The following is a 26,217-nucleotide window of genomic DNA, read 5'->3' on the forward strand; positions in this document are numbered from 1 at the left end:
TTGCATCATCAACAACACTGTCTAGAGTTGTCTGTGTTTGCATGCATGCCCTTCTTCAATTTACTTTTTATTTTCAAATTCAGTAAATTGGGTAACAAATCTGAGATAACAAACTGAATCTTTGTCTAAAACTTGTTATTTCTGTACTATATAATAGTAGATTTTTTCTTCAGACTGTTCTTGTCATCTTGCAGAAGAAAGATAGTTTGGTATCCACAAGATCTGGCTGATTTTTTTTTTTTTTTTTTTTGTATTAGAAAAGGGGAATATGTTGTGCAACCAAACTGGAGTCACTTTTTGCAAAACTTTACAATCAAAAAGTTTAAAGAAATAAAATTCCTTGTTTATTTATTCTGGGATAAAACTGAATTTATTTTTCAATTGGAATGGTCATGCAAACAAGGATTTTCAAATATTAACTGTTATCCATTCTTACTTCAATATTTATTATCATTAACTGTGACTATATTTTACTTTCTTTGTCAAACCTGAAGGAAATCTTGGTTAAAACCAACTGTATGTCATAGAGTGTTAACATTACTGCATGATTTATTAACATAGGGGTTGACATCACTCCTGCAGGGTTTCCTTGTCAAATAAGTACTCTCCAAGCCCTGGTCCTACACGCTTCGAATTGGTGATGTGGTCGCATATCGTCTTGATGAACGCCACCTCGTGGTGAAGGAATTCTGTTTCAATCCAGTTCTTCATCTGCAAAAGTTAATGCGCGTGATATGAGTGTCGTTGCAATTAATTGCAATAAAACAAAGATTTGAAACTAAATAGATATCTGCAAAAACAAAAATAGGCGGACGAACTCCCTACAATTGGGAGGATAGTATCGTCAATTGACTATTTATGCACATTTGGTCAAAGAAAAAAAAAGGTAAAATCCCAAACGCGATCACCGTTTTCTACAAATAACCATAAATACATATCCGATTTTCTTTTCAAAGAGAAATCGCAAAAAGCTGTACTTCGGCATCCTCAAATTTGGTCGCCGTTTTATGTGCGTCTAACCAGCTTTGGTTGAGGATCCTTTCGAGCCCCAGAGCGGCCTCCATAGCATTCAATCCATTACTGAGTTTAAAATCTGGTGCCTGCAAAATAATGAAAATAATTTTATGACAAAAATTGATAAAATGTGCAATTTAAATTGCGCTGCAACAGCAACGTTTCAGTGTTTCAAGAATATAAAATGGCTGAGAAATGCTACTTCCCACTAATTTTTAAAACTCGGAGAGTTAACCGCCTGCTTCCTTTTATTAACAGATTAACAAATACAAATAAACGCTCTGCTGTTTTGGTAGTTCATCTACTCATTTTCGAGTTCTACAAACAATATACGTCCGCGACTCCTCACAGTTTCCAAGATCGTTTGCGAGAAATCTGAAGTTCAGGACGAAATTTAAATAGCTAGTTGATCTCTATGATTTTCTTAAGTCCATCTCTTACCCTAGATATGACTATAATAATAAGATAAGATAATATGAACAAACTGACTATAATAATAAGATAAGATAATATGAACAAACTGGTCATGAGAAAGGATGGCAGATATTATTAGGAAAATTACCAAAAGCCAGTGATAATAAAATAACCGTCTATTTATCTAAAGACATATCTGTGAATATCTTGTGAAAAATCAATCTGCAGCCCTGGTAGAGGGTATGAGAGAGGTGCCTTTTTACTAGAAGACGCGCATTCGTACCTTAATGTCCTTCAGCACTATCCGCCCTCCGCGAGTGTTCTGGTAATGTGAGAGCTTACCAGCTTGGTTCCTCTTCTCGTCTGACGCTTCTTTGAAAAATTTGAAGAATCCCTTCAGTTCGTCATCAAAATGCCACGCCTAGTAAAATGAAAAAAAGCGCACATTTTATAAGAAATATCTTTGCAAAAAAGTTCCCCGAGGTCTTCGTTACTCTACGTTTTAGTCCGTTTATTCCAAAAAGGCGCAATGACTACGAACAAACAGACTGTGGTATCTCTGGAGTGGACAGGGAGGGGGGGGGGGGGTTTGAACTTGGTCGTTTCTTTTATTCATTTATTCCCTTTAAATAGAATTTGTTTAAGAAATATCGTTCGTTTGGAAACCCGTCTAATAATCAGCGTGTGTCAAATAATTACTTTAAACATTAGCCTCACGAGGGAAGCCCATGTAGAGAAAACAATCTTATATAACAGCTTTCACAAGGAAGACAAACGCATTTGTGGCGTCATACACCCCATTTCCATAGATTAGATCGACCTACTTTAGATCGACCTAACTCCCTGGGGGTTCACGCTAAATAGCTGTCAGCCGGGCGGACACGACAGTTAATTACCCCCTTACAGCTTGTAGTAGGCGGGACGGACATTTAAGTCGGATTATCTGAAAGTAATCTAGTGAGACTCCCCGCGGGGATAGATCGATCTAAAATCTATGGGAATAGAGCCATATATTAATCTCTTGTTGCATTGAGCACCCAGCGCTCTGTGGAAGGATCAGTGCAGGTCAAAGTGCCCCACCAAACTGTTTTTCCGCTTGACTGATATATATATATATATATATATATATATATATATATCAGTCAAGCGGAAAAACATATATTATATATTATATAATTATTTTAATATCTATGAAATGGATTGGTGCAAGTAAGAATGCCCCACCAAACTGTTTTTCCGCTTGACTGATATACATATATAATTATTTTGATATCTATGAAATGGATCGGTGCAGGTCACAGTGCCCCACCAAACTGCTTTCCCGCTTTCTGATATATATAATTATTTTCATATGTATGAAATGGATCGGTGCAAGTAAGAATGCCCCACCAAACTGTTTTTCCGCTTGACTGATAGATATATATAATTATTTTGATATCTATGAAGTGGATCAGTGCAGGTCAGAGTGACCCACCCAACTACATTCCCGCTTGTCTGATATATGTTATTATTTTGATATCTATGAAGCTTATATAATAGCTTTCACAAGGAAGGCAAAGGTATTTGTGACGCCAAATATTACCTCTTGTCGCAATGAGCGCATAGCACTTTGTGAAAGGGATCAACGCACGTGAGAGTGACCCATCAAGCTATTTTCCCTCTTTGTTTAGAATTTGTTTAAGAAATGTCGTTCGTTTGGAAAACCCTCTAATAATCAGCGTGTGCCAAATAATTACTTTAAACATTAGCCTCACGATGGAAGCCCATGTAGAGAAAACAACCTTATATAACAGCTTTCACAAGGAAGACAAACGCATTTGTGGCGTCATATATTAATCTCTTGTTGCATTGAGCACCCAGCGCTCTGTGAAAGGATCGGTGCAGGTCAAAGTGCCCCACCAAACTGTTTTTCCGCTTGACTGATATATATAATTATTTTCATATCTATGAAATGGATCGGTGCAAGTAAGAATGCCCCACCAAACTGTTTTTCCGCTTGACTGATAGATATATATAATTATTTTGATATCTATGAAATAGATCAGTGCAGGTCAGAGTGACCCACCCAACTGCTTTCCCGCTTGTCTGATATATGTTATTATTTTGATATCTATGAAGCTTATATAATAGCTTTCACAAGGAAGGCAAACGTATTTGTGACGCCAAATATTACCTCTTGTCGCAATGAGCGCATAGCACTTTTTGAAACGGATCAACGCACGTGAGAGTGACCCATCAAGCTATTTTCCCTCTTGACTACTGTTGCCTTCGATGGATGAAGCGTCAGTATTCTTGCTCTGTATTCTACCTAAGCCGGTGCATGTACAAATCAGCATTATCACTGCCGCAAAGTGAAAGCTTATGGAGGCAAATTTTATTTTAATTTGAAAATACACAACTTCTGTGCATCCCACAAGACTTTTGTTTGTTTGATATAAATGTATTTTACTGGTACCAAGACCAGTGGATTTTCCCCGAGTCTGGTAACTAACGGTTTTCACTAAATACCTTTACCCCATGTTATGCTGAGGACTTCTCCATCAAGGTCTGAGCTATATGCAATTATACAGATTATAGACTAATCCCTGCTGTAGCAGAAGGTGCAGTAGGGGGTGTACACAAACATAAGCTGAATAGTGGTGTATATACTGCATATAAAAGCGTATATATTCAGCTGTATATATATATATATAATTTGTAAACCCTGAGATTCTGATTACAGACATGTAAGCCTCTTGAGCTGATAGCAATTTCGCGTGAACCCCAGGGAGTTAGGTCGATCCAGATGAATCGATCTAAATCAGTGGGAATGCAGTCTAAGGTTTCATGTGTAAATAGAAGCCGTATATTTTGATAGGCACTGGGCAGTGTAGCCTCGAATGCCATTTGTATGTTCTGGTAATATTGAATACCTCCTACCAGTAGGAGCAATAACTTTCTGAGCTCACTTTGGAATATTTTTTAATTTCAGTCAAAAAAAAAAAAAATAAAATTGCGAAGAGCTGTATTAAATCTCAACAGACCAAGTGCATAACTCACGGTCCAAACATTTTTAGACAAAGGAAAACACTACAAGCATTTGGGGAAATCTTCATGTGTTAATTAGCGATTTTAGCGACTTTGCAAAATCTTGCATACTCCACTTACCAAGGACTGGTAGGCGTAACTGGCATGAAGGCAGGCGTTGATCAACTTGTTGACGCAGGCTTCGCTTTCCTCGTGGTAGTTCTGGCGACACAGCGACATAGTGATTATAGCACGGAATAGAACCAATTAAGTTTCTACTGCTAGTAAATTAGCAAATCAAGAAATCGGTATTCAGCTGGATAGTGTACAGGAAACAATTAGTATGTGATGGAGCTGGTGTCCGTCTGCTCACTGGCGCTGCAAGACGCACAACTACGGTCCCCTCGTTGAGCAGATAAATATAAAGGTGCTAGGAGTTCCCGTAGTTCACTCGGACGTCCAGCCGAGCACGTGTTTTGCTGGCCTATTTACCAGACCGTGACCCCGGTCACTGCTGTACTGACCTCAATGATCCGAATGGCCAGTTTTTTCTTTTTTTGTTTTTTTTTATTACTATGGTGACGCGGTCATGGTTGAACGCGAGAGAAAAATTTGAGATTAGAAACACATCTGACATATTAAATAACCTGGTAGAATATTTTATTTTATATAATTTCATTCGTTAATTGTTTTACATATATTCATTTACCTATTTCTAAATTTATATCGATTGTTTTGTCTGTTTTTTAGAAACTTTTTGCAAGTAAAGGAAGAATGGAAACAATGAAAAAAAAAGAAAGAAAGAAAGAAAACCTAACAAGCCACGCAAGATTAGATCATTCAATTATACGCAGTACATGCTGATTTTCTATAGATACAGAAAATTATCACTACCAGAAAAAAACTCGTCCAGGTTATGCAACAATTGACGTATGACCTAATTATCGTAAAGTACTAGACATACGAGAGTGCACGGTAATACACTAGCTGCCTTTTGTTAGAATTTTGATAATATATACTGGTAATAATGTGGTATATGAGAATTTAATTTTTTTGTTTTTCCATGCAACGACGTACGGCAGTGTTATACAAATCATCTTCACCCTTAAATTCAAATCTAAATCACGGAAGAGAAGCCAACGTATTTTAGGAACGAAAGTCTCTCCAAACTAAAAAAATTTAGAAAACAAATGTCTACCCATTTAAAGCTGACAGAGAAGTGAGGCCTATTAACGATTCTAAAACGGTGGAAATTATTCGGCCTAATTATTGTCATTAGCCTCTTTTGATATATCTTTCCCTTCAAAAACGATTATCACACCTGATCATGAGATAGTTTCGGTAATTTAGTGCAAGCCAGTCCCAGGTCCTTGGAAGCGTTATGTAACCTGCGGTGGCCCACAAGTGCACTCCAAATTCCAAACGACTCTCCCAATTCTAAACCTCACTCCGAATATTTAAACTTCACTCTCAATTCTTAAACCTCACTCCGAATATTTAAACTTCACTCTCAATTCTTAAACCTCACTCCGAATATTTAAACTTCACTCTCAATTCTTAAACCTCACTCCGAATTCGTAAACCCCACTCCGAAATCGCATACCTCACTCCGAATTCGCAAACCTCACTCCGAATTCGTAAACCTCACTCCGAATTGAAAAAGCTCACTCCGAATTCGCAAACCTCACTCCGAATTCGCAAACCTCACTCCGAATTCGTAAACCTCACTCCGAATTCGTAAACCTCACTCCGAATTGAAAAAGCTCACTCCGAATTCGCAAACCTCACTTCGAATTCGTAAACCTCACTCCGAATTCAAAAAGCTCACTCCCAATTCCACTGATAATAACTCATCAGACTAACGTTAATCTTAGCTCCGATGCACATTTTAAGTACTTTCATAAGTTGTTTAATTGTGAAACATTGTTTAATGATAACAACTTAATTAGTTGCAAACACTTTGCTTTGTGTAATAAATTATTTGATGTATTTCTGCCTAATCGTTCTGTAGCAAAGAAAGTTTTAAATTCTAAAAAGATTAAAATGAAATTCAATCTCGATATCATCTAAAATACATAGTTTACAGGTTCTTAATTTTTGTGTCTGTTTACCTTCCAGTTTCTGCAGCTAGATTATGTGATGAAAGTCTTAAATTGGCGATTAATTCCTTACATTTCTGTGAAATTGGCTTATCTGAATAGAATTGCACTGCAAAATTATCAACAAGATGTTGGTACAGTAGGCCTTTACTCCTTGTGGATATTTCTCCAGTCAATGTTTGTCTAAAATTATCTTTCAATCTTTACTCTCTCAAGGACGGTATAAAATTATCTAACATATTTTCGAGAAAAATTTAAAGACAAGCCAAGTGTTTCCAGTTCATTCTGTATTCAAATTACCCAATCAAAAGTTTTTGTTAGTGTATGGACTGAGTGCTGACTCTTCAAAATTCGAGAAATGGATTTTACGTGACTAGAATCCTTTAATCCTTTATAAGTTGAGGCAGCGAGACCCCAGCTTCAAGCATGCACTCAGATGTAGGCTAAAGATAGAGAACCCTGGGAGATCGTCCAAGGGCGCATTCAGAACACGTTGATCCGTGGACTAACGGATCCGCGGGTCAAATATGGCAGACCCACTTGAAACCTTGTCGCATAATCCTCTAATAGATACCGAATAGATTCTCCGCGGGGATAACGTGGTAAGTTTTCAAGTGGGTCGGACATATTTGATCCGAGGATATGTTAGTCCGCGGGTCTACAAGTCATCCTAAAAATCGGTAACCAACCACGGTTACGTAAGGAAATGCCGTCCCGTTTGTTTGAGCTGACTGAATTATAAAAAATTGCAAAATAAATAAATAAATAAACAAATAAATAAATATCAAGCCTCTTCAAACTAAGCCTTAAGGAATTGCAACCTAAATCGAAAACATATATATGAAAATTAAAATAATAACTATTTAAAACAACCAATAACCTCAATCATACTACAGTGTACTTCTTTTAACAAAAAAAAAAAAAAAAAAAAAAAAGGCTTTGTCTATATAAGCCAATGGCGAAAGCATCAAACAATAGAATTTTTCAGGGTGAATGAATTCAACCTTTATTTGGCCCGGGTTTGCTAAAGAGAGCTGAACGTTATCTAACTGTGATTCGTAAACAATAGCATTAAGAACTGTGAAATCAATTCAAAGTCACGAACGCGCAATTAATGGTCTGTAAAGTGACCGATCGAAGAGGTGTTTATGTTGATCTCAAACCAAGCGAATTTTGCATAATTTATTTTATTTATTTATTTATTTATTTATTTATTATTATTATTATTAAGGGCCTCCCTTTTTTCAAGTGATGAATAAGGGACGTTAGATGCATTTTCACCATGTTCGTAAATGGAAAAAAATGTCTTTTTTTAACTTTCAGTGAATTCCTTTACACACTGAAATGTTAATCTTTTTTAAAACTGATAACAGTTATGCGTTCAAACGAAGTATTTCAATTAAATATCGACTTAGCCACTGAAAAGAAATTCAAAACGCCAATGAGGTTTTAAAAGCTTTAATGAACGGAACACTTAATCAATGGAGAGATTTAATAGGGTACAATGATCATTATACCGTGACGCGGATCAGTGTTTTTAAGTATATTTCGTCAGTTCGTATTGGCCTAATCGGGATCTTCCACAAGACGCTCTCAAACCTACAGATTGCCTGAAAACTACTTGGACCGGCAATTAAAATCAAATCCTTGGGAGAAAATGTGACGTCAAGATTGTCAATTTCGTTGCAAGATCTGGCTAAATCACTCACTTGATTTTTAGCGTAAGCTTTACTTTTCAGTTCGCATTTATGATCAACTCATTCACATTAAGATCGCAGTAAGAAATGCGTTCAGCCGTCGTCTGCTTCTGTGAATGGTCGGTTCGGGGTCTTCATTTAATCTTGCAGGGTCTCCTTGTCAAACATGTACTCTCCAAGACCTGGTCCATTGCGCTTCAGATTGGTGATGTGATCGCAGATTTTCTTGATGAATTCCACTTCATGGTGAAGGAATTCGGTCTCGATCCAGTTGGTCATCTGAAAAGGATAACATATAAATGATCAATTCAAAGCATAAGAGGCGCAATATAGGCGACAAAAAATCCATAATAACGACTTCTGTTTGCTTCTCGATAACCTTTTCCAAATGTTAAACTTAATATTTTTTCATTTTAAAAAGCGCGAGCAAAGAAGTGTCATAAATTAGCCATTAAGACACGTATCTGTGAATATCTAGTAAAAATCAATCTGTGACCCCGGCAGAGGGTAACAATGAATACCGTGGAGCAGAATTGTGAGGAAACTTTACCTCTGGATCCACGTGGCTCTGTGCGATCTTGTGCAGGTCCAGCCAGGCCTGGTTAACGTTCTTCTCCAAGGCCAGGACAGCCTTCATGGCGTTGGCGCCATCACCCCACTCGTCAAGGTCGGGTTTCTGTGAAATGAGAAAAATGATGATAATAAAGGGAATGAGTAAATAAACGGAAATATATATTATCCACTAGTTATTTCCCATAAGTGTTGTTCTTCTTTCTCTCATAGAACCTGGAAATGTCAAAGATTTTAAGAGCAACTGTAGTTTATCATTCAAAATTTACAGAAAATGTTTTAAGAAACAAAAGAAAACAGAAGGAAGAAAAGAAGATACCAAATGCTTTCAAACTGTGTTTTCAAGATTTTAAGAACGAAGAACCAAAAATCGCATAACATCATGAAAAATTAAAAATCTGCGTGCAGAGTACCTTAATGTCTTGCAGCACTACCCGTCCCCCGCGCTGATTCTGGAACTTCATGAGCTTGCAGGCGTGCTCCCTTTTCTCCCCAGACGCCTCCTTGAAGAACTCGTGGAATCCTTTCAGAGCCACGTCGTCGCGGTCGAAGTGCCATGCCTGACGACGGAAAGAAAATGAATATGAGTTCATGTTAAAAGGGACGAAGGCGAATAAACTTTTCAAAAGTTGCTTAGACCATCTGCATTGTGTTTTGGTGAAGACAAATTAATGCTTACTTAAATTACAAAATTCAAGATAATATAATTCAGAAATAACGAAAAAAGACAAAACTGGATTTTTTGTTTAAAAAAATCTAGGTAAGTCTCAGAATACAATACCGTATTGCTAACACCAACAAATATTCAGTTTCGTATTACTGTATATCCACCTTCCACTAATTAAAATAAAATAGAATCAATAGTAAAAAGGAAATTGGAAAAAAAAAACTTTTCAAGACACTCTTTGACCGTTCCCACTTTTCACTTTTTTCCCAGGCCTCGGCTTGTCACATGACGTTTATATAAAGACCTTCCTGTCTTTGACACAGCACTTGTTTTGGACACCCCGCGTTGTTGATCAGGTGTCACAGGAAAGAGAACATGATTCATTCAGATAACGCAATCTTTGACCGTATCCTTTTTACTAAGTACACAGTTATGTAAACGGTAATGAGTGGCGATTTACTGATGCCATCGAAAATTTGCCCTCTGCCCTCTGTACCTGATTGCCTGCCATCAACTACACATATCTGATTTATTTTTCTTTTAAATTTCCAGGTTTCTCGTTCTTGTTGCACGTTTCTTTCTTTCGTGGGCGGGTGATTATGGTTAAAGGGGGTCTTTCCGATATGAGGGAAAATAAAACATATCCCAAACTTTTTCTTATATATGAAGGTCACGATCTAAACCAAAATTCGCCTTTGAGGTAGACGGCAATCAAAATAATTAATTATTTCACATTCGAGTCTGTATTGGAGAACGTCCTCTCCCCAAAAAAGAGAAGACGACTACCGCAAGGTTTTAGCCAATCAGAGTGCGTTGCCTAAAATAGCACTCGTACACTAGGAGAAACAAATATGGCGCGGTGGAGTTCGAAGTAAGTCGTTTACAGATGCACGTTAGTTAAAACTCTCTCCCTTCATTGTTCGTGAACAGGTTTGTGCACTTAAACATTTAAAGAATTCATTTAACTTCTCGTCGGTTAAAATAGTCCAAAAATCAACGAATGGCTTGAAAATATTTACGACGGAGTGTAGCCTTTTATGTCAACAGTGCTTGATGCCGTAATTCTCAATGCCGATTCACCGAATGAGTGACTTGTATCAGGAAATATACCGGTGACATGATTAGAGACAGTGATATTTTTCGGGTCAACTGAACCAGCCCTTTTCGGTTGGATATTTATGAACGACTGTTACTTTTTTTGTTGTTTGCTATGCTTTCTGAGCCGCAATTTTGACATCGCGATTTGCACGCACAGCGTAGCACGGACTACAAATGCGTTCCAGACGATTTTGATACTTACTGGCAGTAGTGGTGAGCATCGTGCAGATGTCAAAATCGTCAATAGGAGTGCCTGAATTTTGTGCTACGCACACACGTATCTTATCTTGCTTTTCTAGTCGATCTGTTTTTATACTTTTCAGATCGAGAGTAGGCCTATTGTTGATGAGGCAAGCAGTCAGAGCAGTCCAGAACTAGAGGGTAAAGAGCTCCCTGAGGTAAAGAGTTTTCTGTTATTTTTAAATAATACAGGCCTTTTAGTTAATCTGGCATATTCCTTAGTTTTGATAGTAATGTGTAGGACCCACCTTACCCTCACCTATATTCACATGTAATAATCCACACATACAAAAAACTTATAGTTTAGGGATAACAATTGATACGCTTGAGTGCAGGACAATGATTAATTGAAGTGAAACCCATTTTGAACAGTTCACAATATTATTACTAGCATGCAATTAAATCAGTGCCAATTATTATTATTATTAGTTTTATTATTATTTTACAGCATACTATCTTGTGATGTCAGCCTCATTAGAAAAAAAGCCCTGTATAAAGGTTTAGTAGAGTTGGCAGTGATACATAGCACTTCTAGGTCCAGTAGTACAAGGCTTGGAAGAGGTGTGAGATCAGGAGGATTGACTCAAGAACATGAAAGGAGAATTCAGTTACTCACAGAAGAGGTATAAAACTCATTAAATCTTTATTGAAAAGATAAATTCTAAGTTTCTCACAATACACAAACACCATTCATATTCCTTCTTATTTTCAAAGTAAATTTATTCGATAAAATTTGGTGGTGTGAAATCCAGTCCTTATGGTTGTTTTAGTGTTCATACATTTTCAAATATTTTATTTTTGAAGTAAGCTATTGTACATATCAAAACAGAAATGACAGATATAAAAGTGAATATATTTTTTTCATTATCAGAGCATACATGATGGTGTTGCCAAGAAAATGATGGTGTTGCCAAGGAAAGTGCTGAATACATTGTGACAAGTGTGATGGAAATCCTGGCCTTGCACTGGATATAAAGATGCTTTTGCTAGAGAATTTACCAAGCAATGACTCAGCATCAGTGGAGATGGGACTGGCCCATCTCCCACTCACTGTAATGTCCCCTACATTTTGACTGCCGTTGAATTTGCTGGATTACTTCACTTTGAAGAAAATCACAGAATAACTATTACCATGAGTATCAGTTTACTGACCAAACATTCATAAGACCTGTAATATGCAAGTCACTGAGTAGAAAGATTCTTTTCATTCTACTGTAATTTGTGCAACCATTCAGTGAACATAAAAAATAAAGGCATAGAAAAACAAGGTGCTTTCATTTATCCCTTTCTCATATCAAAAGTAAAATGCAACTCTGTACACAATCTGTTCATAAAATCAATCATTTTAAAAGTTAATGTCATACAAGGAAATAATGTATGTCTGGATGGATTTATAAAAGAAAAGTTCATGTGAGGTAATCATCATTTTGATAAAAAAAATTCTTATATACATATAAGGACCACGGTGCCTTGAGTCTCTTGGTTCTATCTGCACCATGGCTGCTTAGAAATGTGTACTTGTAATTCCCATGTCAAATTCCTGGTTTGTAAGACTGGAATGTACCTTTATTTGAGCTAATTGTTTATGTAACAGCTTGAGGTCTTACTGTCATCCATGATTTTGAGTGCTTGCTTTGCTGCTTAGTATACCTAAAAACAAAACATTGACTATTGGAAAGACTTCAATGCATTTTTTTGTGAAATTAATAGCACCCACTATCTGTAATGTCTACGCCAGACATAAGAGCACTGAATAGAGCATGGTTATCAAAATTATTTGTTTCAAAATCCAATTTATTATATAATGTTCCCCACATTAAGTACTGATATCCTGTGCTTGTCACAATTCTAGGACTAGCTGCCATGGCAGTGTTAAACTTTATAATAAAATGGCATTGTTCCAAGTACTAACATGCATTAGATTGATATTGATGGCAAGGTGTACTGAACATGGTAAAATAAACAGCTATTGTGTGTTTGGATTCTGGGTGTCAGGTACTTACTTTGGCTCTGGCTCTATGTTGGCCTTGAACCTGATGTAGGGGTAGATGTTACCACATGCATATTACCTGGATAAAAAATATATATACCAGTGTATTATCCTTATTCTCCAGAGATTCCCCATGAAGTCAACTTTAAAAACATAAACAGAGAATAAACATTTACTACCATCAGATGCTGCAATTAATGTGCTCGCTTTAAATCTTTTAATTTAAATTAAATTCGAATAAGGTAAATAGTGAAAGGTTTTTTTTTTTTTTTTTTTTTTTTTTTTGGACTTGAGTATATAACGACGTTAAGTAAGCCGACAAAAACCAGTCTTTAATAGAAGACTATTTAGCTCAATCCTTGTTTGTACTGACTGCTCTAAAGAATAATAAACTTTTCTGCGTACAGCAGGGATAACAGGGGCGGATCCAGAGATATAGGTCTATTCTGACAGTCTTCCGAGTAATGTTGATCCATCCTCCATTTTTGACCGCCTTTCGACAGAAATATTACATATACCCGCCAATGAAAACTTGAAAATCTAACCGTCTTCCGGAAGAACCAGAAGACGCCCTAAATCCGCCTCCTGAATATGTTCTCAATGAAAGAGTCGGACGTGATAAGAGATCGAAATAACCTACCCGTATCCGGCAGAATTTTGTCAGTTTCTCGCTTGTCAGTTTTATTTCCTACTTCTGCTTTGTCTACCTCACCGGCCTGCCAATGAAAATAACATCCTCTGCTTCTGCATTTCCCGTTTTATTTCCTTTTTCATTGTCCCGTAGAGTTATTCTTCTCTCTTTCAACTCACGTGTACTCGGACTACCCTCCATCTTGGTTTGCAGTGACATCCGGGTCTTCTCCAGAGCGTAGTAAACAGTAGTATTCAGTCATATGCAAATTGAGGCAAGTCCCAGAATTCCATGCGTAGGGGAGTAATGGCGAGAAGTTTAGACGAAAAAAAAATGCTGCGCTTTTTTTTCTTTAAGTGATCTTAAAAACCTATACCTCGACCTTTATTTTCTCAACGGTTTCGTGTGAGACATGCTTTGGGGTTCAGGATCAAATAGGCAAAGTTTCAGAGAAAGGCCTATTTAAGCGTCTACAGCGGAAAGACATCCTTTAATGGTTTATGACGCTTTTTAATATTTTTTATGTCCAATGTTTGGATTTAAAAATTGCCTCCGCTGCCTTTAATCCACTCTATGCTTTGACTTGCCTTTTTCTTCTTATCTCCTCTTTAAATAAGATACGCTGTCATATTTCCGTCGCTTTTCAGATAACGCACAATACGACCATGGGGTTACATGATATTTCGCATGAGTCATTAATTCTGGGTCTTGAAACTTAGTCAAGGCCAGAAAAAATCAACTACGCACAAAACAGTGAAACTGAGAGTCGAAAAGCTCGCTGCTATATAGGGGGCCGGGGCTGGAGGTTATAATACGTATACATGGCGTCGAAGTGTTTTTATATTCTCTTCGATGTCATCATCCTGTAATAACATTTTCTTTGGAATTTTTGGAGATTCCACTACTATTTTAAGATGTGTCAAAATATTTTGTCTGGATTGGTATTCAAACTCAGTGATAACTGCGCGCGCCAAGTTTTCGCCTTCTTACTTTGCCATTCAACAGTTTGCCATTTTTCTACTGCACATCTTATTTTCCTTTACCTTTATTATTTAACAACAAAGGCTATCCAACCCTAATAATCCTGCAATAGCTGACGGGACCAGGATTTGCTAAGGAACACAAAAATAATTATTGGAGAGCGAAGCAGGTCAAATGATATTAGAGGCGAGAATAATATTACGGCAATATGTAGGACATAGGAACAGAAAATTGAGCAAACATTGAGCAAACAAAATGGAGGGAATCGAAGAGGTATATATAACATTATTGAGGTACAATCAGTTGCAACTTACACCTCAGCGTAGTCATTTAAAGGAAACCATTTGAGTCTGTTTCTTACCTAAGCTTGATGATAAAAGAAAATACGGTTGGTAGAAAACCTGCAGAAATTCATTTTAAAGATGTGCACGACCAAAAAACAAAAGGCCAGACCAACATTTAATACCACTTTTAACTGACAATCTAATTAGCAGACGCTGTTGTTAATCGTACTCACCAAGGAATGGTAGACGTAACTGGCATAGTAATTCAGATTAATCTGCTTGTTGACGCCTGCCTCGCTTTCTGAATGATAGTTCTGGCGGGGAAGAGACAATGCCATGGTGCCGTCGATGGAGAACGCTCTTCACGATGCTAAGACAAAATATTGCTTTAAAAAATCACTGATTGATTTTCAAGATTTTTGGAGGGAAAACAGTCGCTCAATCCGTACGTACACTGACGTCCCAAGAGTTGAGTCGACTAAAGTTGCTAGCTAGTATGTCGCACGCTAGCCCCGACGCTGCTTTTATAGTCACCGTGACCTCATCGCCACGTGACATTATGTCACTAAATGACTGTGCATTTTTAACGTTCCTTGGGTCAGAAACAAGCCAAATAAAAAAGTAACGTGCCCAAAATATCCATAAATTATTTACGTCCCTAATTACCATCAAAACAACAACAAAATAAAGCCAACAGCTGGTTGAGTAATTACGCGCAACATATCGTTCTTTATCACGAGTTGCACTCTATTGCTCTTTGCCCATCTGGGTTTAGTTGAGTCAAACAAAACTGTTTACATACCCTTGGTAGAATAATTGGGTTAATTCCGTTGCAGATCTCAAGGGCACCGTTAACAGCAAAAGAACGAATTTATTTTCATAAAAAAAAGGAATTTTGTTTTTGATTCGTTTTAAATGTCTTAGATAATACGTCTTGTTGTAAGGTTTAAAAATAAACTTTATCAGCGGTTGAAATGCATCGAAACTCAAATACGCGCGCAGGAACAGTCCTCCACTATGACCATAGATTGCATTTGGTCTGACTGAAATTAAAAAAAAAAAATCCAACCAGGCCGTGAATTTAGATATTATACTGAACCGGGAATGCAAAAAAATAAATAATAATAATAATAATATAAAAAGGGAAAGTACACGGGGCTTTTTCGATATAATTTTTTTTTAATTCTAGGTCTTCCAGTTTATTTCTGAAAAAGTTATATTGTTCGTTTCATCTCAAGCCTGATGTTTTGAGTGAATAATTGTACGAACGATGTTAAGCAACTTAAAAGCAAACGAAATAAATAAAAAAAATATGAAAATAATTTACAAGAAAAGTCATTTTCACAAAGTAATGTTAGCTTTATTGACACAATTCATTTGTTTTTTCTTTAATTCAATAACTTGTAATTAAAAAAAGGTTAATTTTTTTTTCATTATCAAATAAATCTTTTGCACTGGTATTTATTTTAAACAGTGAGTACAACACATGGACGTCTCTTGGATCTGGACATCCTATAATCATTTCATTACCATTTCTTTCGAATATTTTAAAATAAAAATAGTTTCATTACTTGTGGTCTTTTTTAACCAAGAACAACATGCAATCAATCTGGAATACAACAGTAATATGAATAGTAACTACTGTTTAAATAATGCAAAACTGAGAAATAACTAATCCTGCTCTTACAAAATATAAAGCTTTTTAGAGAATATCTTTTAATATAACTTATCGAAGTAAGAGAAATACAAATCCTTTCAAAAAGTTTTTCTTTCCATGAGTTCTTCTAAAAAATCGGCCTTCTTAGAAAATTTTCGTAAATCTGCCCTTAATTTGATTAGCAATGCAAAATATATACAGTCATTTCTTAATCGTACAATTGTGGTCAGGAAAATAAAACCTATCCATTTATTTGCACCCCCCCCCCTTAACTCAAAAGTAGCCCTACACAATCTAACTAATGACAATAAACAAAATATAAACTATAAATATAAACTATAAAGAAGAGAATGATGTCCAAATCATGTTAAGTCGGTATCTTTGCAGTTTGTTAGACACGTAGCCATTGTAAAATTCACCGGCAGTTTTTACAGAATAAGATCTTTTCGGTTTAAAATGACTCCTCTCCTTATCTTTCACCTCTGCAATATTCCATAAGATATCAAAGGGGTACATTCAGATTCACACATCTTACTAGCTGGGTGGGTCCAACTGTGCAGGAGATTTTCGCTTTAAGTGCAATCAGTGGAATCAACTTAAACTGCACTTGATACTCAATTACCTTCTAGCTGCTCAAGGAGGCATGTCAGGCAATAAAGCTTATACCACTGATTGAACTTTAGCAAGTTGGACTGATCCAGCTAGTATGATGTGTGAATCTGAATGCGGTCAAACACAGCCTTTCTTCAGTTCACTTAGGTATAACCCTTATAAAATACGGATTTCATCTGCACGCAACATGGTATAATAACATAATATCAGCTAGAGGTGACATTTTGCACACTTCCACGCAAAACAACTGGCAAGATCTCAGATTTTTCATTATACAGTCCACTTTTACCAGTATTATTATATAGGCTCTCTGTTTGTCTTGGAGCCAATATGATTCGTTATTGCAGATAATCGTCTCCCATGAAGTGGAAAAAATACCTTTTTAGATGATGGTTTCCATTCCTATTTGTGGAAGGACTTGCTATGTTCATACCAAAAACAAAACTTGTGGTCCCTTAGACTAGGATGGCTCAAAATGATCTCAGGTTCCCATTTTTATATCTTACAATTTTCAATCAAACACAGAAGCCAATGATACAGACAACTGCTCAAACAACCTTTGCAGAACTTCGTCTCAAAGTTCAAAGTGGACATACTGCCACCAGTGTTTGATACTGTATCTCACCACTAGGTAAATAATAATTCAAACATTTTCACACCTTGGCTAAAAATACAGTGTCTTATCTTGGGTATTTTCGTCCGCTTGATCATGAGTCTTCCTCGAGTAAAATCATGAGCATATGGATACTTCAGGTAAAAATGAATATGCAGCCAATCTAACGACTAGCACCATCAATCAGATTATGAGCATATGGATACTTGAGGAAAAAAATGAACATGCAGATGCAGTCAATGTGAAGACCCCATTCCCGCAGATTTTAGATTGATCTATCCCTGTGGGGAGTCTCACTAGATTACTGTCAGCTTAGCCGGCTTAAATGTCTGTCCTGTCTACTAAAAGCTACAAGGGTGTTATTAACTACCGTGCGCGCTCAGCTGACTGCAATTTAGCGTGAACCCTCAGGAAGTTAGATCGATCTTGATGGATCGATCTAAATCTAAGGGAATGCAGTCTTGGACTAGCTTCATTACTAAATTTGTACAATGAGTAAAAAAACTTTTCCACATGTTACTACAACACCAGTAGAAGAAAAAGAAAAAAAAATTAATTTGGGAAAAGTAAATAAAAGCAGTAATGCCTTCCATCAATACTCAGATTCAGAATTCAGATTTTCCCTACATCTCTTCAAAGTTTTCAACTAGGTTATTCCAAGAGGATCTGAATGGCATCTAATTTTTTTTAAATTTAAATAAGGGAACACCCCTCACTTTAATAACCTCCTCCTGTGCTAGCTGAATTTTTGTCATAGCAAGATTGTGAAATAATTCATTCAAACCCAAATCATTTTTTGCAGCAAAAAACAATTTTCCTATGCCCAAGACTGAAAATAACATCCTTGGACAAAAGATAACAGCATCAGTCCTCTAACTGCTTTGAACACAACTCTCAGATCTATTATATATATATACAGGTACGAGTATGCTTTGAGTACAACAAAGATATTTTACTGAAGGTGGAATAAAAATATGTCATAGTGGTGGTCATTTCTTCCTTCTGTGGGCTGAAATGATGACTCCGGTCAGTAGAAAGAGACTTCTTCTCCTTAAGTTTCTGACCCGTCTGGTAACTATTGGAACAGCCTAGTATCCCTGAGGGGAAAAAAATGAAAACAAAATAAGAATTCTATAAAGAATTTTTTCTGAAGGCACACGATCAGCTTTAGACTTCTTTATGTCAAAAAAATTAATTTTCCTGGAAATTTCCACTCTTTGTAATTAAATTTACGAACAAAGTGTACCACATACAAAACCATGTTTTTGAGTTCTGAGTTTCTAGCTGTTTACTGACTTGTAATAAAGAAAGAATCTGGTGAATCTCAGTTAGAAAAAAATTAAAACTATACACCTAGAAAACAAGGGCCGGTTTCATCAAGGCTGGATAGGCTATCCTGTGGATAACACTATCTATGGTATAAATCTCTTATTCTCTGGATAGTTATCCTCTGTGTAAATTTGTGTTTCATAAAAGCTGGATAAAGAGCATGATAGTAATACAATGGATAAAAATTTATCCAATACCATATTTGGAAAAAGACATTCCCATAATGCAGTTGGTTGCTATAAACATTATAAAAGCCATGATAGTTGCTAACAAAAAGTGGTCTATACCATATTTGGAAAATAAATAACCCATAATAAACAATATTCTAAGTATATTTCAAGATGGTACATTCATTAAAATAATGGGGAAAATATCTACAGGATATTTTAGTGTCAGTGTCGATAACACATCACATTGCATTAGTTGTGCCTCATGCAATGTTTACACAGATTACACAGTTGAAGGGCAAGGTCGTGACATACTTTCTAACAAAATGGCTGATTTGGCACATTTGGCAGATTCTGTCAATAGCAGTGTAGACATTTTTCGTCGATTTAAAAGGTGTTTTAGTAAAATAAAGATAATTGGTCTCTCAGGGAGATTGCATGGATTTTGTTCGTAGCAGGCGCGATGTCAACTTTGATAAAGTCTGTTATGTAATCTATTGATTCAGCATCACTTAAATCATCAAAAGCAAACATACATCTTCTAAAATTCTCTTTCTAATCATTCTACGCCTGTGAAATCTCATAGGATTTACTTCCAAAGCAAACAGGTTCGCCATTTTTGATGATTTAACAGCATGATAGCAGATTTATCCCACCTATTTCGAGCGGACAACTTTATCCTCTGGATAAGCTGATTTATCCTCTGGATAACGCTATCCACTGTTGATGAAACGCACTATCCTCTGGACAGCTCTATCCAGAGGATAGCGGCCATTTTTAGCCATAGGATAGCGCTATCCAGCCTTGATGAAACCGGGCCCAGGTTTATAAATTGTAGTTTTCACTTTGGCTTAGGGTGATAAAAGTGAAAACAGCTAAAACTTCCAGGAAAATTATCATTTTTTTCTTTTTAGCTCCATTAAGGTGTAACATATAAATATTAGGCCTTAAATTTAACTTAGACTTGAAAATATCTGGGTTTTTAGACCTAATCTTTATGGAAGATACTGCTGTAAAATAGCAGTACTTACTGTCCAAAGGTGTAAGTCAGGTCTGGCTGGCAAGAAGGTATTTTACAAAATTTTCACCCCCTTCCCCTATATTTCTCTTTTTGTTTTATCAAAATTTTACAGGGTAATCCACAAATAAACTGTTTTCATTGAGTAGGCATAATTAACTGAAAATTTTGCTGAAAGTACATGGCTTAAACAAAAGAAAAAAATAATAATACAATAATGTTATGAGCATAAAACTGAAAATCTTTTTAGAAATGACAATCTGAGGAATTCATTAAAACTTTTGAGTTTATTTCTAATATGATTTACGTTCAAACAAATAAAAATATTAAAAATGCAGTATCCATATAACAAACACTGCACATAATAAATACTTACATAACCACCTTGTTGGCCGTAGCCACCACCTCCACCGTACGAGTCTCCGTATCCCCCACTGCGTCCACCACCATAATTGTCACGTCCGCCACCATAGTTGTCACGTCCGCCACCATAGCCACCGCCTCCGTAGCTACCACCTCCGTAACCTCCACCTCCTCCGTAGTCATCACGATCACGTCCATAACCACTGCGTCCCCCTCCGTAACCGCCTCCCCCGCGTCCATAACCACCCCCGTAGCCTCCTCTTCCTCTGCCACTAATAACAAGATGTATGATTAAATAAAACATTTTTCCACTCATTGTTTTGGTGAGCACGACATGGTACTAGTAACAGTTTTTAAGAGAAATTGAAAGAAAAAAAAATCTCCTTTGAGGAAATTAATCAACCAGTGAGGTGAAAACATCTACATCTAGTCAGAACCGGAACAAAAACAAGGCAGCAAAGCTGTCAAATGTACAGACAAAGAACAGAAAATAAAGATGCAAATAAGTGAAAAATTAAATTTTCACAAAAAACTGTTAAATTGCCAGAAAAATTTACCAAACAGACTGCGTTGCCTATTGAAGCTGTATGTTAGACCCATGTTTCTTTCCTGTAAGTTTGAGAACAGTAAGTGACATGATTTCCCTTAAATGGTCATCATAGGAGCAGTGCCCAAAATAGGGGTTTCTTCAAATTTTGATGCAACATTACATAATGTTTAACAGCATAATGACAATCAAATGTTATTAATAAAATATTAGTAACATGGACATTCAGAAAATGTGACAAGCAAAAGTCTTCAAGATCATGGAACTTTAAAGTCACACCTTGAAAATGCCAATATGTGAAAAATTAAATTTTCACAAAAAACTGTTTAACTGCCAAAAAAAAAAATAAATAAATAAATAAATAAAAATACCAAACAGACTGCATTGCCTACTGAAGCTGTATTTTAGTCCCATGTTTCTTTCCTGTAAGTTTGAGAACAGTAAGTGACATGATTTTCCTTAAATGGTCATCATGGAAGCAGTGCCCAAAATAGGGGTTTCTTCAAATTTTGATGCAATATTACATAATGTTTAACAGCTTAATGACCATCAATTTTTAATTATAAAATATTTGTTTCACAGATATTCAGAAAATGTGACTAGCAAAGGTCTTCAGGCCCATGGAACTTCAAAGTCACGCCTTGAAAATGCCAAAATGTAAACAAGACAGCACTGTTCTGAAATGGGTTTATTTCCATTTTTAACACTTTTTTAACATAAAACAAAATAAACATTTTCCTGCCATTTTATATGACCAACTAAGAAAATTGATGAGATGGGAAAAGTATCAATAGAACAATGTTAAATGTCCAATTTCCTCCATTCTGAGATTCTGAACATAGTGGATGATTGAATCTGACAAACTGCAATGATATGAGTTTATTTCCATTTTTGACACTTTATTACACAATACATGATAACAAGTTTACCATGTTTTTTACATAATCAACTAACAATGTTGTAAAGATGCAGGAAATATCAAACAAACACTTTTAGGCATCTTATTAGTTAAATAATGAGACTGTTAACATGCCTAATAATTGAATCTGAGGAAATGTGAAAAACAGTATAACTTCTAAAATAATGGCCCGATTATGCTGATTTTCAAACTCAACCTGCGTTTTAGTAAGATTGACCACTCCTGTGAGTATAATTACAATTGGCCAATCCGTTTTTCTTATATTGTGTTATCAGTGTTGTATTTAGATTGAAAATAGTGAAAAAACAGCATAAATTCCCTAAAAATGGCCCAATCATGCTGATTTTCGAACTTGACCTGCGTATTATGAATATTCATCAGTTCTGTAAGTTTCAAGTCAAAAGGTAAAATAGTTTTCCACTTATCGTGTTATCGGTGCTGCATATATGCTGAAAAAAGTGAAAAAACAGCATAAATTCCCTAAAAGTGACCCGATCATGCTGATTTTCGAACTTGACCTGCGTATTATGAATTTTCATCAGTTCTGTAAGTTTCAAGTCAAAAGGTAAAATGGTTTTCCACTTATCATGTTATCGGTACTGCATATATGCTGAAAAAAGTGAAAAAACAGCATAAATTCCCTAAAAGTGACCCGATCATGCTGATTTTCGAACTTGACCTGCGTATCATGAATATTCATCAGTTCTATAAGTTTCAAGTCAAAAGGTAAAATGGTTTTCCACTTATCGTGTTATCGGTAAAAGTGCACGGCGACGACGGCGACGACAGACGCAGATGATGGCTATATGTACAGACACATCTGTGTCTGTACATAAAAATTTACCAAGCATATTGTCATCTAATGTAAACTGCACTGAGAGACAGGTGGATTGTTGAATATAAGAACCAGTTTTTTTTTTACAGTCAATTTACTAGTAAGTACACAGGGGCATATGAAGGGCGTTTTCTGGATCTTCCTGAAAACTGACAGAATTTTTTAAGTTAACATTGACAGAGGCATCTAATTTTTTTTCTGTCAGAAGACAGTCAAAAATGGAGCATGGATCAACAAAGATAATTTGGAAGACTGTCAAAAAATAACTCTAGATCCGCCCCTGGTGCAGAAATAGATGTGAAAAGTTGTGTAGAATTATATAAACTTCTTACCCTCTGTAGCCACCGCCACCCTCACCACGGTCCCTCCTTTGTTGTGCTTGGGACACCTTTATTGTTCTGCCTTCAAATACCTAGAAAAATATCCAAGCTCTTTATACATAAACATGGTTCTCCCTTGTATTAGCAACAAAAATATCAAAAGTCTGAATATTAACAGAAGAAACAAAAACTGCCAAACTTATTTCAATCACATGCCTATGGACAATATGAGGGTAAAATGTCAAACTGTTGGCTGTTACAGTTTATAATCAGGTTAAAAAAACTTAACTCTTAAAACTGGTCTTAAATTTTTGAAACATTTGCAAAGTGCTTCTTAAAAAAAAAAGTAGTCTAATACTTCTTTTTATTTACTATTGAGGATTCATCTTGAGATCACTTTTCAGACTAAAAAAGTTATTTTGTGAATCAGGCTCCAGTATCATCAAGTGGACTATAATTTTGGACTTAAAATATCCTATTTCTTGATATGGTGACAAAGTTATCTTCAATATCGTCTTACCTGTCCATCCATGTCGTCAATAGCTCTCTGGCAAGATTCTGGACTTGCAAATTCAATGAAGCCAAATCCTTTTGACTTGTCTGTGTCTCTGTCACGAACCACAGCAACTAGAATGAATGGTACAATGACTTAGAACCAGTCTTCAGTCAAACAATGAGTGTAAGAACTTGTGTAGCAAAAATTACATTTTCCTGGAAATTACAACTATTACCTCACCATGATATAATATATTGAAAACCATAAAAACAGTGTTTTTACTTTTTTTTTTTTACTTTTTCCATTGCTCATGTAATAGAGATAAAAACTAGTGAATATCATGTCTGAAATTAGAAAATAAGAAGTCTTTAATTTAAAGATTGTGTTTTGTAAATTTTGCAGTGGTTCTAGTATACCTAAGTCAGTGATAAAGGGATATAATTTTCCCAGACTTTCAGTTTTTTTTTTTTTGTAACATCAAAACTGTAATATACTGTATGCTTTACTCTATATTTCTAATCACAGATTTGTGAAGTACAGCTACACAAGTGATGATAAAGCAAATAATCTTTAAGTGGAACTTGAATGCAAAAATAATGGCATTCTGCATAAATATCTGAAAAATGTCCCCAAGTCATTTTTTAATGCCTAAATATCCAGTAAAGCTACACATCTTTCCCAAATGAGACCGTAAATATACATTAATCAGGCCTCAATTAGAATTAAGTTTGTTTGAAGCATACCTTAATTGGATTTCTTGAGGAAAATAACATTTGGTGGAAAAATCCCACATAGAAAAACATGCATGCCTATCCCTGGTCAAACCATGCAATACCTACCTGATGATATCGCTCCATATTTTTTGAACTTCTCTTCCAAACTGCTCTCTGTCGAGTCAAAATTCAAGCTACCCACATAGATCTTGGAAGCCTCCATCGTGGGCTTTTCTATTTCAAATAAAACAGAGAAAAATTAAAATGAAATTTAAAAACAAAGTATTATGATTACACATGTATGAGCACTGCCTGGAGTTTGAAATATTTCACTACACTGGTGGAAATTAAAGATGTTGTTTGAATTGCACTTAGCATATTTCTTTTAAAGGTGATGCTTTTAATGGGGATTGTGCACAACATCACAAGTGCCTCATATATATAGACCTGACTGACTCTGGTATAAATAGCCCGTGTCAAAAAATAACATGCAAGCTGATGAGAATGGGTAAATTAGAAATCTCCAATATTTCATGCCATAGTCAGCATCACTTCATTCATTAATCACAGAAAGGGATTTTTTATACATATATCATACCCTGACATATACCTAGCTGTTCAAATGAATATTTCTGTTATTTTGAAAAGGGGAAATTTCCAATTAAAAAATACACAATTGTCTTCTCTGCTCCACAATAGTGTATGAACTGTGCATTTTAATCATTTATGGAGTTCACCCAATCTAAGCACCAATTGGCACATGTGCAACCATCCAATAAATATTTATCCTACTTACCATCTTTTTATATCCAACAGCAGTATACTGTAGCTTTTTAGTTTTCTGATATTTACTATAGAGAAAAGTTAATAGCGAGGACTTAATTTATTTTATTTGGGACGGGAAAGCCAGTACATGATTATTTGAAAATCTGTGCCAAACATACACTCTTACTAATACAAATAATAAAGGAATATAAAAATGATCAGTTTTGTTGTCCAAACAGTCCTTTGTCTGTAAAACGTAAGCATGCATGTGTTCTTTCTCGCACCATTCACTGTCATTTTTTTCAGTGCTGCTTTCAATCAACATTTTGGAAATCAAGCTTCACTAAGCATTTATCTTCATTGAAATGTGTTATTTCTGTAAATGTGAATGGCCATTTTGTGAAAGAACTTTCACCCCCGGGACACACGCCGTCGAGACAAAACGCCGGCTTTCTTTAAAACAATACAAGTAAAAACCACTATTGAGCTACCACGGCTAACTAACCAGAATGAGACCCGAGTATCAGACCTTACAGTGAATTATTAATTTTATGTTTTTGTCCTTGAAAAGTACTTACATTATCTTAAAAGAATCAACAAAGCACAACAAAGCGATCCAAACACACATGGACCGCACACACGCAAAAGTAACAGTTGGTTTAGGTAGATGGCGCGCTGAAGCTACGCTACGCAACTCTAGAGGTCGGGGTTGAACAGCGGGATCCAAGAGAAGCCAATACAAAGGTGCACATACTACACTTTAAACAAGTCATTAAACGAGCTCACTTACATGTAACGCGTGAAATAAATTACCTTGTATAAGCCGCAATCAAATAAGAGTGTTATAATCATAAGTGCCATTTATTAAAACGCAAGCTATCACAGATCATTTCAAGCCAAGCAGGATCTTTCTCAAAAGGACAAGTCAAACAAGTTAATGGTTGTACTTAAAATTTTTTTTTTCAAAATTGTCACTTTAAAAGTTCTTGCAGTAAAGATTTATCAAACTTTGTATTTAAACTATGAGAAAACAATGAAATGTGTCCATTCGAACATAATAATTACATCTAAAACTACAGACAGTGAATGTACCATTTTGATACAGAGTGCATTGCACTAAATCATCTCACAATCAAAATGGCACAATTCATATTTCAGTCAACTTCAAGACG

At 35.9% G+C, this 26,217-nt stretch overlaps 3 protein-coding genes and 2 long non-coding RNA genes across 5 annotated transcripts; 1 reads left to right on the top strand and 4 right to left on the bottom strand.

The window, feature by feature from the left end:
* Positions 1-331: 331 nt before the first annotated feature.
* On the bottom strand, positions 332-4,911 carry LOC147759604 (soma ferritin-like). Its single transcript, XM_086997267.1, has 4 exons — positions 4,576-4,911; positions 1,712-1,849; positions 978-1,100; positions 332-711 (listed from the first exon to the last, which is right to left on the bottom strand). The coding sequence occupies exons 1-4, from the start codon at positions 4,672-4,674 to the stop codon at positions 571-573; spliced, it is 501 nt and encodes a 166-aa protein (XP_086853393.1). The 5' UTR covers positions 4,675-4,911; the 3' UTR covers positions 332-570.
* A 3,100-nt stretch (positions 4,912-8,011) lies between these two features.
* On the bottom strand, positions 8,012-15,210 carry LOC106150814 (soma ferritin). The gene is made up of 4 exons (XM_086997266.1): positions 14,925-15,210; positions 9,214-9,360; positions 8,781-8,906; positions 8,012-8,509 (listed from the first exon to the last, which is right to left on the bottom strand). Exons 1-4 carry the CDS (start codon positions 15,027-15,029, stop codon positions 8,369-8,371), a joined length of 519 nt encoding a protein of 172 aa, XP_086853392.1. The 5' UTR covers positions 15,030-15,210; the 3' UTR covers positions 8,012-8,368.
* Positions 10,100-12,787, top strand: LOC147759605 (uncharacterized). Its single transcript, XR_015331358.1, has 4 exons — positions 10,100-10,338; positions 10,889-10,963; positions 11,254-11,428; positions 11,677-12,787. It is a non-coding gene; the product is annotated as an uncharacterized LOC147759605 (long non-coding RNA).
* Positions 11,432-13,917, bottom strand: LOC147759606 (uncharacterized). Its single transcript, XR_015331359.1, has 3 exons — positions 13,436-13,917; positions 12,809-12,874; positions 11,432-12,455 (listed from the first exon to the last, which is right to left on the bottom strand). It is a non-coding gene; the product is annotated as an uncharacterized LOC147759606 (long non-coding RNA).
* Positions 15,211-16,029: 819 nt separating the features above from the next.
* LOC147759607 (uncharacterized) lies at positions 16,030-25,791 on the bottom strand. Its single transcript, XM_086997265.1, has 6 exons — positions 25,624-25,791; positions 24,407-24,514; positions 23,592-23,698; positions 23,084-23,163; positions 20,464-20,722; positions 16,030-18,670 (listed from the first exon to the last, which is right to left on the bottom strand). The coding sequence occupies exons 2-6, from the start codon at positions 24,501-24,503 to the stop codon at positions 18,662-18,664; spliced, it is 552 nt and encodes a 183-aa protein (XP_086853391.1). The 5' UTR covers positions 24,504-24,514; positions 25,624-25,791; the 3' UTR covers positions 16,030-18,661.
* Between the last annotated feature and the right edge of the window lie 426 nt (positions 25,792-26,217).

The sequence above is a fragment of the Lingula anatina genome, chromosome 10 (assembly GCF_051362555.1).
Source record: "Lingula anatina isolate TDL-2025a chromosome 10, LinAna3.0, whole genome shotgun sequence".
Taxonomy (NCBI): Eukaryota; Metazoa; Brachiopoda; class Lingulata; order Lingulida; family Lingulidae; genus Lingula; species Lingula anatina.

Excerpts from the sequence above, each read along its gene's own strand:
- LOC106150814 (XM_086997266.1), bottom strand. The coding sequence starts at position 15,029 with ATGGCATTGTCTCTTCCCCGCCAGAACTATCATTCAGAAAGCGAGGCA. Across the intron at positions 9,361-14,924 it reads GTTACGTCTACCATTCCTTG|GCATGGCACTTCGACCGCGA; the intron begins GTGAGTACGATT and ends TTCCGTCGTCAG. Across the intron at positions 8,907-9,213 it reads TAGTGCTGCAAGACATTAAG|AAACCCGACCTTGACGAGTG; the intron begins GTACTCTGCACG and ends CTCATTTCACAG.
- LOC147759604 (XM_086997267.1), bottom strand. The coding sequence starts at position 4,674 with ATGTCGCTGTGTCGCCAGAACTACCACGAGGAAAGCGAAGCCTGCGTC. Across the intron at positions 1,850-4,575 it reads GTTACGCCTACCAGTCCTTG|GCGTGGCATTTTGATGACGA; the intron begins GTAAGTGGAGTA and ends TCATTTTACTAG. Across the intron at positions 712-977 it reads CCAAATTTGAGGATGCCGAA|ATGAAGAACTGGATTGAAAC; the intron begins GTACAGCTTTTT and ends TAACTTTTGCAG.
- LOC147759607 (XM_086997265.1), bottom strand. The coding sequence starts at position 24,503 with ATGGAGGCTTCCAAGATCTATGTGGGTAGCTTGAATTTTGACTCGACA. Across the intron at positions 23,699-24,406 it reads ATATGGAGCGATATCATCAG|TTGCTGTGGTTCGTGACAGA; the intron begins GTAGGTATTGCA and ends CATTCATTCTAG. Across the intron at positions 23,164-23,591 it reads TTGACGACATGGATGGACAG|GTATTTGAAGGCAGAACAAT; the intron begins GTAAGACGATAT and ends ATATTTTTCTAG.